Source organism: Acomys minous, assembly GCF_964271855.1.
Source record: "Acomys minous genome assembly, chromosome: 8".
Lineage (NCBI taxonomy): Eukaryota > Metazoa > Chordata > Mammalia > Rodentia > Muridae > Acomys > Acomys minous.
The window spans coordinates 35,894,275-35,912,058 of NC_140489.1; the positions used below are offsets into that span (position 1 = coordinate 35,894,275).

The window sequence follows — 17,784 nt, forward strand, 5'->3', positions numbered from 1 at the left end:
TCCTCTTCCGGTCCCGCGGCTGAGGAAACTGTAAAAGCTATGCTGAGGACGCGGCGCGGATCTTGATTCACCTTCACCTGGGCTGAGCACCAGCTGACCCCGGGCTTCCGCCCGGAGAGCAGTCAGACATGAACGGACGGGTGGATTGTTTAGTCGCGGAGGAGGAGATCAACCTGACGAGAGGACCCTCGGGTAGGCGCGGGACCTGGAGGGAGTAATTGCCGAGCTCGTTGGCTTGGCGGAGCTGGGTCTACCTGGCTGGGGAGCAGGCCGGCCCCCGGCCGAGCCGCTCGCTTCCAGAACGCCAGCGGGCAAGGAGAAAGGAGCTCCTCGGCATCCTTTGTTAGCTAGATAACGGACCCTAGGACTCGGCTGCACAGTCCAGGCGGATGATCACAGGCATTTATGGCCAGGAGGGCTTTCTTTCTGCTGGTGGTGATAGAAAAGACTAGAAAAACGCCCGCTTGAATAGCCAGCGTGTAGTCGACGCTGTATCCGTTATTCAGTTGCTGGCTCCGTCCGTGTTTGTACGAGGGCCGGTTCAGGTAAAAACGAGAGAAGTACACGGCGTGGGTTTCTGAATGCATAACATTGGCCCCCCTTCCCCCCCCCCCGTGCTAGGGTCCTTGTGTAAATTTCTGTGAAATTAATTTACAACGTAAACTGGAATGCAAAAGCAGGAGTAGACCGTTTACAGAAGTTTCCAGACTTGGCGCCACCCCAGAATTACTTGGCCTTTTCGTTTTTATTTATTTTTTCTTTTTTTAGTAAGCAAAACATTTAAATGAAAATGCTGTTTTCTAGCCCCGTCTTTAGGGTTTTGGATTCAGTATGGATTAAATAATTCCCCCCCCCCCCGAGACAGGGTTTCTCTGTGTAGTCTTGGCTGTCCTGGACACACTTTGTAGACCAGGCTGTCCTTGAACTCACAGCGATCCACCTGCCTCTGCTGGGATTAAAGGCGTGCGTCACCATGCCCGGCCAATTAAAGAATTTTTAAACAAACATTTCTTGTGATTCTCACAGGAAAATTCCCCCTCAGTCCTGCTCTGTGGTCCACCTCACCTGTTGACGTTATTACTACATCCTGCCACTACCTTCCTTGGACTTTGTTATTTTCTTTACGGTTGTAACGTTTTAGGTTTAGGGTTCACCACTTGTGGCCAAGTTTTTCCCCACTTTTGCATGTTTGGTTTGGTTTACTTTATTGGCAGAGTAATTTAACTGATGTATGCTTGTAGTTTCTTCTTTGTAAAATGGAGATGGTTATGAAATGCATAATGTTTCATTTACAGTGCTAGGATGAAGCCAGTTACCCTCTAGAAAATATTTAGAGCATTGTCCGGTCAATGGTAAGCAGGGTGGCTTTGTTACTATTGTCCTTAGTGAATGAATAGCTAGACCAACTCCAGGAAGTTCTGCTTAATACTGTATTCCAAGAGTTGAATACACCATTGGTTATTGCGAATTTCTTTTCTGATTGCCACTACTTGGAATACTCTGTCAAATTTTCTCTCCTAAAAGGTTGCAATAGCTTAATCACTACTGAGAGATTATTCTGTGTAAAGCCCAGCTTTCAGAATTAGTCATACTTTTTGTCTTCCTGTTATGAGAAAATTGGAAGTTGATTGTATTTATGGGAATAATTCACTGCTAATCTTTGTGGTTTAATAGGAAACCCTGTTCTGGTTGATTTTTTAATTTTTCTTTCTTTTTTCAACTTGACAGAGGTAGAATTATCTGGGGAGAGTAACCTCTGTTGAGAAAATGCCTCCATCAGATTGCTTGTAGGCAAACCTGTGGGGCATTTTTTTTTTTTTTTTAATTAGTGATTGCTATGGGAGGGTGCCTCCTACTGTGGGCCGTGCTCCTCTAGGGTCCTGGATTGTAAGAAAGCAGGCTGAGCAAAGTCAGGAGGAGCAAGCCAGTAAGCAACAGAGCTTCAGTTCCTGTCTCCAGGCTCCTGCCTGCCTGCCTTACGTTCCTATCCTAACTTCTCTTCATGATGGACTGTTACCTGAAAGTAGATTAAATAATTCCTTTCATCTCTTGGTTGCTTGTATCATGGTGTTTTCTCACAATAGAAACCTAAATAAGCTCAGAAACTTTCCCTCAAGGCTTTTCAATATGCTCAAGTTTCTTGAATTTAGTTTTCTTATTTTATACAATTATTCTCTCAATATTTATTGACCTTTGAGGCTAACAGTAGAAAAGGATTCTTATTACGTGTGTGTGTGTGTGTGTGTGTGTGTGTGTGTGTGTGTGTGTATGTGTGTGTATGTGTATGTAGGGGCCTGTAGATCTCAGAGGACAACTTCCAGGAGCCAATTTTTGCTGTTCAGGCTGTTTCCCCACCTGCCCCTGAGAGATCATACCAGTAGTTCCTGAGAGATGAAGCGGGTCAGGAATGGCCAGGATTGTAAGAAACCTAAGGCAGCTGTGAGTGCAAGGAGAACAGACTCTCAGGAGACAGCTTCAGTGAGACAGCTTGTTTAATGAGAGAAACAATGGCTATTTAAACTTTCGTGGGTGGGTAGGGGCTTTCATTGGCTGGGGCAAGGACACTGGGGGATGCTTCATTTACATAAGGAAGGAATTCCAGGACATGACCTTATAAGGGGAAAGGAAGTTTAACTTGGCTGCTAGGCTACATGACCTCTTCCAGGGGGCAAAGGCAGGGGCACCCAGGACATGCAGGTCTTAGGGTGGGCAATCCTACTCCTGCCAATTTCAGGATGAGATTTCCAAGGCTTGGACACATCTCTAAACTGCTCCTTCTCCTGGCCTGGCTGCCTCCAATCCCATGGTTTCTCTGTCCCACAGATTTTTCTTCTTCTCTTATGTGGGTCTTAGGAATTAAACTCAGATTGTCAGACTTGGTGGCAAATACTTCTGCTCACTGTCTCAGATCTTTAAATAAAAGTATATTTATATATATGTACATTTATATACATATATACTAGAACACATATAATTATATTATGTTTATATATGATATATGATATAATTATATATAGTTATATAATATAAATATACATATTTAATCTTTTAGTTTTTCCCTCCTTAAGATCAGCTGATGTACCTTTCTGATTGCTTTGCAAATATGTAAAGGCATCTAGTTCTTTAACCTAAATAACCCACCTTGATACTATTTTTTAATGATGTTTGAGGTTTTCTTCTTATAGCAAGAACCTGATATACTTTGATATAGTCTTTTTGCTGTGGTATCATAGTATTTCCAGGTCTTCTAATGACTTCTGATACTATTATTCTTGCTTTAAGTACTAAATTTAACATAATATCATTCTTTGAACTTTAGGGCATTTGAATAGGCATTGTCTTAATTTCTAAGCATTGATCTTACAGATTTAAAGTTTCTAGTCTTAGTATTTCCTTCAAACTTTAGAACTAGGGAAAGTTTCAAGAGACTAAATAAGAGGAAAATTATATCTAGTTAACATATTTTTACACAAAAGCAGTTTAAATTCTGTATTGTTTAGTTATTTGTTTAAAAATAAAGAATGAGTTCATCTGCTGAGTGGCTTCTGGGATTTTCATAAGTATATCCAAGTATTAGTCATTGTTCTTAGTTAGGGTTCTCTAGAGGAATAAAGTCAATAGAACGAATATGTATTGAAAGGGAATTTAGGAGGTTGGATAACGTGGTAAAGTTTGAGCAGTCCAGCATGGCTGTCTGTACAGTGAAGAGGCTGAGAACCCGGTAGCTACTTAGTTCATGAGGCTGGATGCCTCAGCGGACCCAACCTGGTGCTGAAGATCTGGATGATTCCTGGAGGCCACTGGCCTTTAGTCCATATTGGAAGCCCAGCGATGCTGGGTTCTGATAGCAGGGAAGAAATGTAGCAGCAGCAGTAATAGGGTAAATGGACTCACCAACAAATTAAACAGCAACAGGGAAGTGTGAAGGAAATACAGCTTTAAAAAGCAAGCCTTGGGCTGGAGAGATGGCTCAGCGGTTAAGAGCACTGTCTGCTCTTCCAGAGGTCATGAGTTCAATTCCCAGCAACCATATGGTGGCTCACAACCATCTATAATGTGATCTGATGCCCTTTTAAGCACTGTATGCATAATAATAAATAAATATTAAAAAAAAAAAGCAAGCCTTTTCCCTTGGACTTCTTCTCTGGTTGACACTGTAAGGTACTGCCTACAATTTAGGGTGAGTCTTCAAATAACCTAATCAAGAGAATCCCTTATGTGTTTGTTCATGGCTAATGCCAGGCAAATTGAAAACTGGTAGCCATCACAGTAATGTAAATCATTGAACTTCAGATTTAGAAGTGAATTTGGTAAAGACAATATTAGAAGTCTGTTGGTTCAGTAAACAAGGAAAGGTTTCAAGTTCCTGCTTGACACTTCCCAGAGCTGATTCCTGGTCTGTGGCACTGTTGGTCTCAGAGTCTTCATGGTGACATCATGAAGATAAATAGGGAAGAAGTCTCTAAGAACGTGTGGGTAATTTAGGTAGTGCCAGAGGAGTCTTTATTTCTATAGGAGAAATATGAGAAGCCCCTGGCTCTAAGTATACGTTGTTTGCGGGCAGCATTGTCTGGCTTAACTGAGTGGATGTGTTTATGATTACTCCTTTGTACCAGTATAGCATCAGAGAAGAATCTTGGATATTTGCGTTTGTTAAGCAAATGAAGTTACTGAAAACCAACCAACCAACTAACCAACCCACAATTAGGGAAAACCACAACAGTGAACTGAGTGTCTACGGGGTGAAGAGGAAATGGCTTATGGGTTGGCCTCTGTCCTGTGTTTGCTTCCTTGTCACTGTAAGGAAAGTCTTGGCAGTCTTTGATGTCAGAAGGCTGTTCTGCTTTTGTTCTTGGGCTCATTCCTCATGTTACTTTAAATAACTTCTGTCATTTTAAAAAAAGATTAAATTTTGTTTTATTCTGTATGAGTGTTTTGTTTGTATCACCATGTGTACCATGTGTGCCTGGTACTCACAGAAGTCAGAAGATGCTCAAACAAACAAACAAACAAACAAAACAAAACAAAACAAAACAAAACTAAAGCAAGCCCTGGAACTAGAATTGTAGTGCGTACTAGGACATGAGCCTGGTCCTCTGTGAGGGCAGCAAACGCTCTTAACTGCTGAGTTGTCTTTCCAGCCCCCAGGTTTCTGCCAGGGTTTGTTTCACTGGTGATCTGAATAATTCTCAATGGCAGAAGTCATAATCTCAAATGCTTTCAAAGGTTGAACAGTTCATCTTTTATCTTTTATGAACAAGTTCACTTGATTGTGCTTGAAGGCTCTTCCTTTTTCCTACATTAAATTTAGAGATCTTAAAGTTGTAAAGACTCATTACTGTAAGCAATATGACAGGTCTAATCTTTTTTTCTCAGTACCAGATATCAAACACAAAGGCAGTGCTATTGCGCCTGAGTTATAATATTAGGGTTCCAGTAGTCAGGGGTAAGGGCTCAGTGGGTTTCAACCAGTTACTCCCAATCTACCATCTTCAGAAAGGGAAGAATAGACACTCCATATTGTTACTTTCAAAGGAAGAAATAGTTAGCACAATGAGTAACTAAGGAAGTATCTCTCTGGAATACTTTATATTTTGTCCAGGCTGAATGAGTCTCTGTTTATATTCACATAGGCTTATATAGTTCTTATAGAACCACTAAGTGATATTTAATCTACACTATTAGGTAGAGAAATTGTCTAAGGGAGGTTAAATACTTGCCCAAGATCTAAGGCCAGTAAAATCCAGAAGATCCCACTCTAGATATTTCCTCCTGTACTAGATATTTTCTCCCTCGACAGTACCTAAAAAGTTGACTGCTATCCTTTGCCCTGGCTTTTATCGGTCATTACATGCCTTATTCCCTACAGGGATTTGATAACGCAAAAAGACCTAAAAAACCACGTGGAAAGTTTTTAGATTTTGATGTTGATCTGTGAGCATATCAAGGCGAGAACCTGAAAACAGCACACTGCGTCTGAGCATTTATGATGTGCTTCCCATTTGACCACTGACTGCAGTTTTTGCTAACAGTTTCCTAGTTTTTTTCTTCCTGCATTTATTAAATAGACTGGAGACTATAGTGCTATTATCTTGGCTCTGTTTTCTCTGGCTACCGGAAATTTAGCTTTTTATGGGCTTTACAGTACAATAAAGACATGGTATTTACATGCAGAGGGTTAGATCTCCTCTCACATGGTCATGGACTGTGGGGGCGTACATGTAGCAGAGGGCAAGGGAAGAGGGACTGTGTAGAAGAGCTGCCAGTCTGACTCAGTGTTGATTGTGTTTCTCATTACTGTGGCAAAGTACTGACAAGCACAGTGTAAGGAAGGAAGGGTTTATTTTGGTGTATAGTTTGAGGGCAGCCTGCATCATGGCGGAAGAGGCCCAACAGCAGGAACCTGAGGTGGCTGGTCACACTGTCTCCACAGTTAGGAGGCAGAGAGAGACAGACGCTGGTGTTCTCAGTTTTTTGTGTTTTGTTTTCTTTTTTATTTTATTCTGTCTAGGTCCGAGGCCATAGAATGGTTCTGCTGCCATTCAAAACAAGTCTCCCTTTCTGTTAACGTTTCTAGGAACATTCTCATAAATATGGCCGAGTTTGCTTCCTAGGTGATTTTAAATATAATGGACAACAAAGAGAAACCATCCCAGACTCCATGCTGGGAAAGGTCAAAGGATGGAACTAAGGGCACTTCTGTAAGCTTACAGGTGGTTGAACTTGAGGTTTTATAGTGCAGGATCAGGGGTGAAGCTAGCCTCAGCTGTAACAATAAGGAGAATAATAGAAAAATACATTTTTAGGTCAGTGAATAAACCAGGATGGATGTAGGAGAAGTTTTATTTAGGATATTCAAAAGAGGAATTGCTAAGGGAAAAAAAGATTGATTTTGGAGAATATTCAGTGTAAGTATGGAATCGAGCTTTCCCTAATATTCCATCTAATATCTCCTCGTCCTGTTCACTGGTTAAGACTCAGCCTAATAACCATCTCCTCTGGAAGTCTTCTCTAACCTGGGCTAGAAGCCGCCTTAGTACCAGTGTCATCTGTGAGCTGCAGATTTGCCAAAGCCTTCTGACAATAAGAAACAGTTGCATGGTTATCTCCACTTCACAAATGAGGAAACTTTGAATTCTATTGTCACATAGCTCTCTGTGGCAGCTCTGGACTTTGTGACATGAAAATCCAGACTAAATACTGTAAGTTTTGTCATTATTTGCTTTTTCACTTGTGTCTGGTTCTGTACTTCACTCTGAAGTATCCTTTTTTTTTTTTTTTTGGTTTGTTGTTTTTGTTTGTTTGTTTGTTTTGTTTTGTTTTATTTTGTTTTTTGAGACAGGGTTTCTCTGTGTAGTCTTGGCTGTCTTGGACTCCCTTTGTAGACCAGGCTGGCCTCGAACTCACAGGGATCCACCTGCCTCTGCCTCCCGAGTGCTGGGATTAAAGGCATGCGCCACCATGCCCGGCTCTGAAGCATCTTTTTAAAAAAAGAACATATATTTTACTGGACATGGTAGTGCACACCTTTAATTTCAGCATTAGGATGCAGAAGCAGGCAGATCTCTGTGAGTTCAAATCCAGCTTGGTTTACATAGCTGGTTATGAATTTCAGGCTGGTCAGGGCAATGTAGTGAGACCTTGTCTAAACAACATAATTGTTAGGAAAAGAACGTATATTTCATTTCTTGTTTTCCTAGTGCTTTATTTAGTTCATGACACCAAGTGGTCAGTAAGTGAAATTACCAAACTGATAGAAGTAGAATACTGTATAGGGTATGTTTAAGATAACTAGTAGTGTGTGCTGTCTCAGCTTTCAAAGTTATCAACAACAGACCTCACTAGGTACAGTCTAAGGAAAACCGAAGGGTCGACTATAAGCTGCCATTGTGAGGGCTAGGAGACAGCTAAGGTTATAAGCAGGAGGAAGGAATAGCTGGAGAGCCGCGAGAAAGAGAAAAATATCTGGTTATATCTTTTGAGATTGTATTTAAGGATCAGTTTTAAGAAACAATTTTTAAGAAAATGTTAAGTGAAATATCTAGGCATTACTTGGAGGTAAGGAGAAAAGCAAGCTGATAAATGCTAAACTAGAAACATTTGACTAAGTAGAAAAGTGGCCAATGAATACTTGATTAAATGCAATATCAAAGGAAAGATATCCAAAATATACTTAGATGATAGAGTCAGAATTGTTGCTTTTACAGGATTAAAAAAGCAAAACCATGTTCATCAGGTATCGCCATTATGATTAGGGAGTGCAGATGCTATAATACAGAACAAGAAGTCACCTCTGGCTTTAATAGGTTTTCAGTACAATAGGAGAATGTGTTAGCTTTCTGTAACTGACAAAAATTCCTGCTATAATTTATATGGAAGGAAGGTTTATTTGCCTTGGTTTCAGAGGTTTCAGTCTTGGTCTGTTGGCTTTGTTGCTTTCAGTCTTAAGTAGCAGTATATAAGAAAGTTGTTCATTTCATGGAAGCTAAGAGGTAGAGAAAAGAGTCCAAATATACCCTTGGAAGAGCATTCTCCTTCAGTGATGTAACTTATCACTGAGTCCCACCTCTCTACCACTTCTCACTAATGGCACATCTGACAACTAAGCAAGTAGTACCTGAGTCCTTGGGAGTGGGGGGGCATACATAGGCCATGACAGAGAGGGATGATGGCCATGTGCAAAAAGTCCCCTACTAAGGAAAGTAACCCAAGAGCCATTAACCTTCCTAAGATATGTTCTGTTTCTTATAGATTTGGATTCAGTGCTGTACCATAGAGGGGGAAACAATAAACCATAAATGCCTTTAGCAAGTGTTTTAGAAATAAGTTAGATAATGTTACTCTCCTCTTGTCCCATAAGCTATTTATATATGGCATGCCTGCCATATATAAAGTTTACTATATATTGAGTAAGAAACAGTAGAAAAAGTTGAAAAGAAGGCAGTTACACAATTAAAGAAAAAAAAAGCTATGAATTTGAGAGGCAGTGATGGGGAGATACACATGGAAGGAGTTGGAGGGAGAAAAGGAAACATATGTATGATTATATTTTAATTAAAAATATTATGAAAAAAGGCAGTTATAGTAAAAAGGGTCCAGATTGTAATATGAGGCAAAACTAAAGAGATTAATTTCATTGTGGAAAATAAGAGAGCCAGGGGAAACGTGATCTAATAGAAGAAAGACATATATTCAGTACCTGGTCAGTTGCTTATTACACGGTAAGAGAATAATTATGTTTACCTAGATATTTGAAAGACAAGTTTTCAGAGTCATGAAAAGAATTTATACTGCATATTTGGAAAGATACATTGAAATATCTTTGATAGGCTGTACTTTTTGTTAGCCCATCAGATGAGATACTAGGATAAGGAAGGACCAATCATGTGTGTAGTGCTTTTTAATTGTTGCATCATCTTTCTGTTCTCTGAGGTTAAAGGTTTTCTTTATTTGTCAGTACATTCATTACTGTAATGATAAGTAACAGACAGGCATATTATATTGGGAACAGAGACTTTCTCTGAAGAGTTAGTACTTTGGATTTAAAATGCCTTAATTATTAAACCTCCTGAGTTGCTCTTTTGAACCATCAATTTATTCTGTTCACTTTACATATTTATTTATTGAGCAACTACTGTAGGGGACAGGTTTCTGTACTAGGCACAGCGAATTGCGTTTCAATATAAATCACTGAGTAGAATATAGTGTTTAGGAATCAGAATGGGTCCTTGAGTACTCTCATTTATGTGGCTCACTGTCAGTCTCAACAATCATATCTCTGTATTAATCGGTACTATCATTGTGTCCCATATAAAGTTATTTTGCTCCTTGGGGGAAGGAAATCGGAATGACTGAATGTAGATCTTAACTTCACCATATAATATTACTTTGTGCGAGTCACTTCCCTTTATAGCCTGTTTCTTTAGTTACAAAAATCAAAGTATTATTAGAACTTAGACAGTTGTGAAGAGTATGTACTCTTATAATGTTAATTCTGCACCAAGTACTTCTAAGTACTTAACCCACCCACCCCCCACCAAAAAAGGGTTATTTAATTCATTTAAGGTGCTTAAGTGGTGGCTGCCCTTACAACTCTTTTGTCTGGAATAGACTTTAGTGGAGCGAGAGCTGGGCCATGTACCCCTCGAAATGAAGCCCCAGCACTGCAAACAGAAGAAAGGAGTGGTATTCAGGGGATCCTAGGAGGTCCTATGGGTGTGGCTCCCCTGTCTAATTAGAAGATGCAATCTTACAGCAGACTTACTGGTTCTCTGCCTGTTACAGTTTTTGTGCCTCTTCCTTTGAGGTGTTCTCTGAGCCTCAGTTGGGTTGTAGATGCATCAATAGGGGCTAGGTACCCCAGTCAGTTGTTCTCTGCATTTTAGCCAGAGACAACATCAGTTGACATGCCAGTGTTGATGGGGGAAATCTCATGGAGCTCTACCCTTATGTGAAGAGCTACAGGCTATTTGACAGCTGTTGAGAAGTGGTCAGCCCTAGAAACAGTATACATGCAGACAACACTGAATGGACTCAGCAAGATGTATTTGTTAGTTTATATGTATATGCAATAACACATGGATTTTGGAAGGAATGAGGTTGGGGGACACATGGGGGGTGGAAGGGAGGAAAGGGAAGGGGGAAATATATAATTATAGTTTAATAAAATAAAAATATTCATCTGTAAAATACTGAGCAATACTTCATTTTTGGTAAGAAGATTAAATGAAATAGTATACATGTAAAACAAGTACCATAGTATTTAGTACATATTAAGTAATCAATAAATATAAGCTGTTGCTATTGCTGTTGGTCTTAATGGTAAACTGGGTCCAGACCTACAGTCAGGAGACATTCAGAAGAAAACATGTCTTGCTTAGCTTTACAGGACTCTTCAATTGGACACACTTTATTTTTCTCTCACCCCACTAGGTGTCCTCCTCTTCCTCCCTTTTTTTTTTTTTTTTTGGTTTTCAAAGCTAAAACACAGCATTTCTATGTGTAGGTTTGGCTGTCCTGGAACTTACACTGTAGACTGGGCTAGCCTCAACATCACAGCTCCACCTGCCTCTACCTTCCAAGTGATGGGATTAAAGGCGTGTGGCACCAGCATCAGGCTTCGTCTTTTTAAAGACTCTTACTTATTTTTATTTTATGTGTACAGGTATTTGCCTCTGTGTTTATATGGGCATCACATGGATGCCTGATGCCCTTGTGGGTCAGAAGAGGGAGTCAGATCTCTTGGAGCTAGAGTAACAGATGGGTGTGAGCTCTCATGTGCTTCTGGGAACTGAACCCAGCTGCTCTGCAAGAACAGCAAGTGATCTTAACCAGTGAGTGAGCCTTCTCTCCAGTCCCTTTTGTGTACACACACACACATACAAACTTCAAATGTCACATATATTATTAAAATTTCATGTATTTTACATCATTTTATACGTTTTATGTTTTTGTATTATCTTACATGTGTGCTCATATAATTGAAGACTATAAACAACTCATTTTAATTTTGCCATGTCTTAAAATTTATTAGCACATTATAACTAGAATTCACAATGTAATGTTTCTTCATTTTTTTTTCCTTAAAACTGGTTGAGTTTCACTTTTATTCTTTTTCTCTTTGCCCTTAACCCATTTGGGACCTTACGTGCTAAGGCTGAATTAATTATACTCTTCAGCTTCAGAGGATACTGGTGTTGTCAGAATGTTTCTTTCTGGTTTTATTCTTACTTTCCATGTAAATGGCTCATGTTTCCTCTCTTATAGGTATTCACAGCAGTAAATCTTTGCATATCCTTAAATATGCATGCTTTTTGTAAATGGGTAATAAATTTTTGTATGTGTATGTGTTCTTATAACATTTCAGAATTCTATTCATGTTACTTTGTTCAGATTTTTAAATGATTGTAATTTTTAACTTTTAATCTCTTCTCTAACCTAGATAACTGTCATTTCCCCACTAGTACACTGTGTATTGCAATGAGTAAATTCTTGTATAATTTTATAGATGGATGGTCACATTTGCCCTAGGTGGGATGTTTTTGAAATTAAAAAATCAGTCTTAATTATGCTAGGACAGCAGGTGTATACCAAGATTCCCAACAAACCAGAATATGTGCCCACTCTAATTACAAAAGATTTTTCTGGGATGCAGCGATAGCTGATATATAAGATAACTATTAATCTGTCTCCTCTAGTTGTTTTCAGCTGATACATGTTCTAGTTGGTTGGTGTATGTGCTGGATAATTACTGCAGATTTTTAATATTACTCTCATTAAAACTTTATCTTATTTATTTATTTATTTTTTTGTATATGCTTGAATGTTATATGTAACATTGTATATATGTATATATACCACATGAAAGCCTGGTACCTTCAGAGGTCAGAAGAAGGCTTTGGGAACTGGAGTTATGGATCAAATCCATGTCCATTGGAAAAGAAGCCAGTCCTCTTACCCACTGAGCCATCTCTCCAGCCCTTAAAAACTAGTTTTGAAGGGGATTTCTGGGAAATAAATTACAAGCATACTTAATTTTAGTGAATTTGGCTTATAATTTTATATTTATAGATGGATAGATTCTTTTACTCTGTGTTTCCTCATTCTTAAAAAAATTTTTATGCCAGGTGATGGTGGCACATGCCTTTAATCCTAGCACTTGGGAAGCAGAGGCAGGTGGATCGCTGTGAGTTCGAGGCCAGCCTGGTCTACAAAGTGAGTCCTGGACAGCCAAGGCTACACAGAGAAACTCTGTCTTGAAATTTTATGTCTACGTTATATATTCCTCTTTGTCCCATTAGACTCATAATTGGAAGTGTAACAGCCACTAGTTTATTGACAGAAACTCCTAGTGCCTTTCCCTAATGTAACAATTACTGTGTTTTACAAAGAAAACATTTCAGATATTGTTACAGGAGTCCAGCAATTACCTTTTAGGGAGAGAGGGTAGAATTTGTAATCCTTATTTTCCAGAAATGAAAGCTGATTGGACTTAAACTGATTTGTTTCAGTCCACATCTGGTAAGTTGCAGAGATGAACTTGAAACTTATACTTCTGACTTATGCAATATCTAAAAGTGGCAGGGAAAAGGATGCATTTGTTTGTGGTTAAAGTCAGAACTGAACAGTTTAGTACAGCTTAGCTTTCCATCTTTGTCTGGACATAACAGTGTATGACCACTAGTAAGTGGTCAGTGATTTTTATTGAACAAATGGACTAAGAATTATGTAAATAGATATAGGGCTAAGATTTGATCTTTTTGCTTATTGGTAGCATTCCCGGCATGTTAGACAAGTGCTCTATCACTTAGCTATCTCTCTAGTCCCAAGAATGAACTGTAATGTTACTACCCACTGCTGTGGTAACTGTCATTCATCCCAGCAAAAGTGTTAAGGCATAGATAAGTTCATTTTTACAAATAAGGTTGAAGAAAGGGCTTTAGTTAATCTAAGTGTTCTCATTTTAGGTGGTTTGATTCACTTACAACAAAAATAATACTGTGTTAAATAAGTGTATCACTGTGATGAGGTATTAGGGGTGAATAATAGACTGCACTTTCAAATAATAATCTCAGGTATCTTTTCCTCACTTTTTAGATGCTGTTCTATAGCTATAAATAGCCTGGAACAAAGTCTCTCTGGATAATCACTGTGTTTCATTTTGCCACTTGACACTTGTTCCTCATTCCCAGCATCTTCAGAGACAGTAGCTGTTTCATGAGAGACTCAAACTGTAGTGAAGATGTTAGATTTCACTGGAAGATTTTCTCTGGTTTGTTTCAGCATTGAGAGAAACTGATTGGCCTCAGCCCCCCTTGCTTAACCTGCCTCTGTTTTTAAGTCTAAATTTACAAAGCCTTCAATCATCTGGCTTCCCCTACCTTACCAGCCCCTCACCACTTAACCTACACTCATGTATAATTTAAATTAAGGGAGTTATAAAAAATGAATAAGTAATTTAGAATTCATGTTTTTCCTACTCTATCCTTTAAGGATATGAAAATAGTCTTTTAGAAGTAGTTCTTCCTGTTGTATATCATAAGTCCACAAACAAACAACCACAAACCTTTCTTGGTGGCAAAGACTCATGTACAAGGTATGCTATTTAAATATAAACTTCCTGATGTTTCCTCTTTGGTATATTTTCATTAGATTGTGGGTTGATTTGGTAGTGTGTGTTAGTACTTTGAGTCTTAGCTTCATTCTACCCATGGAAAGAACTTTAGAGAAAGCCCACGATCAGTGATGAATTTCTACTAAGATCATTAGGAGACTGATGACTGGCTTTCACTTACTATTGCACCAACATGTTGCTTTTTAAGTTGTTTCCAACTGTCTTCCTTCTTGTTGTACTGTGTCCCTAAATTTTGACTGTAGTTACATAAAGAAGAGCTTCCTTTGTCTCTTTTCTCTCTTCCCCTTTTTCTCTCCCTTTTTCCTTATTTGCATATGTTTAAGACAATTCTTCAAGGAAATCAAATGACAGAATATAATCTTTGCCACAACTTAGTGGTTGGTTCATGAAAAGATTTTAATTAGTTAGGTAGCTAACTTGTTTGCTTGCTACATGTTAGTGTAATAAAGGTACTTAGATCTACCATATTAACCAATTTGATTTTTGTTTTGTTTGGGTTTTTTTGTTTTTTGAGACAGGGTTTCTCTGTGTAGCCTTGGTTGTCCTAGACTCACTTTGTAGATGAGGCTGGCCTTGAACTCACAGTGATCCACCTGCCTCTGCCTCCCGAGTGCTGGGATTAAAGGCATGAGCAAAGCATACTATACATTATCATTTTGGGTAATTACAGTCTTGTACAGTAGCTCTCTAGAATGTTTCTTCTGTAACTGAAATTTGCTACTCATGTCAACTGATTCAACTCATAGAAACAGAATAGAATGGTGGTTACCAGGGACTGGGAGGAAGGAAGTGCCCAGTCACTATTCAGTAAGGAAGTTTTTCTACTGTGAGTAAATGTGGCCATCAGTGTGCGCAGTTATGTAGGTAGCTGTACTTGATGTAGAAAGAGAAGAGTGAATTTGATGACTTGGTTCTCCTATAAAGCAGCAGTTGCACTTCTAGTTCTGAGGTTTCCTGCTAACAACCATATCACTACTCTCCTACCACAGTATAGAACAGAAATAAGATAAACTACCAAGACTGTTTCTTGCAAAACACTACCATATACAAGTGTTCCTAAAGCTTGACAGAAGAAACACTCACAGAGGCTTCTGTTAGGAATCATTTTCCCTCTAAATTGATAACATCTTATTTGATAATAAGTTAAAAACAAAGCTTCCTTTCATGAGCACAGCTAGCCCTGTTACATTAACTCAGAAATACCAGGATTCCAGTCATTTGAATGTCACCAACAGGTTTGAAATCAAGTGCAAGCAGAAGCACTTACATCAAGACTCACCTTTACTATTTTCCTACGTTATGTATAGCTCAATGTAGTCAACCAGTCATTTTGATCATGCTACTGCCTGCTTCAAATCAACAATCTAGGTACTGTTGGCTTTTGTCGATAATGACTTACTGTCTTGGCTCGTGACTGTGTGTTAGCTACCTCACAGTCTGAATTGTCAGTCTCTCCTCCCCACTAGACCAGTTTTCTGTCCTTTCTTCTCCTCTAATCCTTTTTCTTCTTCATCCCCCCTCTTCTTCACTTCTCAATGATTTTCTCAGGGCTGGGCTTCAACATCGTCGGTGGGACAGATCAACAGTATGTCTCCAACGACAGTGGCATCTACGTCAGCAGCATCAAAGAGAATGGGGCTGCGGCCCGGGATGGGCGGCTCCAGGAGGGTGATAAGATCCTCTCGGTGAGAACCGGCTCCAGCTCCCTTTGCTACCCTTTGGTCCCTAGACTTCCTCTCACCCCTAACTTGGGAAAATTCCTGCCTGCCTGCCTGGGAATGAAATATCTAGATTGTACCATACTCATCAGTTTTCAGCGTTATCACTCGTCTGGGAGGGTAGTATTATTCTTGCAGACAGACAAGGCAGATTTAACATAGAATGTGAAGTTACTTCCCTGGTTTAAAAACATAAAGCAGGTAGAGATGGAGGAGACTTAAAACTCACAGTTTTCAACTTTCTCTTGTTAATGTTATCACTTCTCTTTTGTCAACTAAAACATTGATTTGTGCCTTTTCTTGGGAGACTATCAGCCTTTACTAATGGTCTTAACTTGAAAAAGGAAGGTAAGGATTTTATGCTTTAAATTCAGGGCCTTTCCTTACCCATTATTAAGGTGAAAAATTGAAGTATAGTTTGGATATCTGTCAGCTGTGCTCCCATTTTATCCTGTTATATGTCTCTTATTACATAGTAATCATGAATCTTACTAATTACATTTTTATAAACTCAGACAAGAATTAAGATTTTTTTTTGCTTTCCATACATACCTTAGTACAATGCTCAACATAGGCTTAACAAATGAGCAAATCAGAAAATCATGCAAATTTAGTAACAAATACAGTCATATGGACCCATAGACCCTTAGCCTTAAAATTTTTTTATTTTAGTGGTGTGTGTGTGTAGGGGATATGTCCACATGAGTGCAGGTGCTCATGGAAGCAAGAGGCATAGGATGCTCCTGGAGCTAGAGTCACAGGAGATTGTGAGCTGCCCGTGTGGTTGCTGGGAACTTAACTCAGGTCCTCAGGAAGAACAGTGCATGCTTTTAACTGCTGAGCTATCTCTTCGGCTCCAGACCCTTAGTCTTAGAATAAATTAGTATTTCTAAAGTAAACCAGAAATCCAGGCAACATAAGACTTTTAAGACACCTATCTATGCTTGTATCTTTCATTTCCATCCCACTGGCAACGTCCCATTATTATACTATTAGTTGTGGGATGCTATAGATTTTTTTTTTTAAAAAAGTAATCTTTTGGGCTTCTATAGCTCTGCTTATTTGAATGAAAATAACACACATCATTGGTATAAAGAATGGGAAAGTAATCTGGGCATAGTGGGGCATGTTTATAATTTCAGCACTCAGGGAGGCAGAGGCAGGCAGATATCATCACTTTGCTACTAAGTCAGTGCCAAAACCTGAAACCTTAAAAATCTGAAACCTCAAAAGAGCAAAACAGAAAGGGCATGATAGTAAGCAGCTTTAAAATCTCAAAACAGAGGAACTAAGTCTGTTGGGTTTGAAGCCCAATTTTTGTATGCCCTGTCTGCTTCTTTCAGATTCCCCTGCATGGCATTTAGAAAGCCAATCCAAATATTAAAGCATACTGACAAAGCCAGGTGTGGTGACACACGCCTTTAATCCCAGCACTCAGATAGGCAGAGGCAGGCGGATCAGTGTGAGTTCGAGGCCAGCCTGATCTACAAAGCAAGTCCAGGACAGCCAAGGCTGTACAGAGAAACCCTGTAGTGAGAAACCAAAAAATAAAAATAAAAAATAAAAAAAAGAAAAAAAGGATGGAGAAATACTGAAAGAGTGAGTTCTTGAGAGTTTGACCTGGCTTCAAAGGGCTCTGCTCAGATTAAGAGAAGAAACATTTAAAGAAATTCTCAACGTCCCTCGTCATCAGGGAAATACAATCAAAACCACTCTGAGATTCTATCTTACACATGTCAAAATGGCTAAGATCAAAAAGTCAAGTGACAGCAATGTTAGCAAGGATGTAGGGAAAGGGGCCACTCCTCCATTGCTAATGGGAGTGCAAACTTGTACAACCACTTTGGAAATCAATCTGGCGCCTTCTTAGGAAATTGGGAATAATTCTACCTCAAGACTCAGCCATACAACTCCTGCGCATATACCTGAAAG

At 39.2% G+C, this 17,784-nt stretch overlaps 1 protein-coding gene across 1 annotated transcript in view; it reads left to right on the top strand.

Annotated features, from left to right (window-relative positions):
- The first annotated feature begins 5 nt into the window (after positions 1 to 5).
- The window catches only part of SYNJ2BP (synaptojanin 2 binding protein), a 27,320-nt gene continuing 9,541 nt past the window's right edge, over positions 6 to 17,784 (top strand). The window contains exons 1-2 of the mRNA XM_084792300.1: positions 6 to 192; positions 15,683 to 15,819. Of these exons, the coding sequence (XP_084648426.1) occupies positions 129 to 192; positions 15,683 to 15,819 (201 nt within the window). The 5' untranslated portion in view covers positions 6 to 128. The remainder of the gene's footprint in view (positions 193 to 15,682; positions 15,820 to 17,784) is intronic.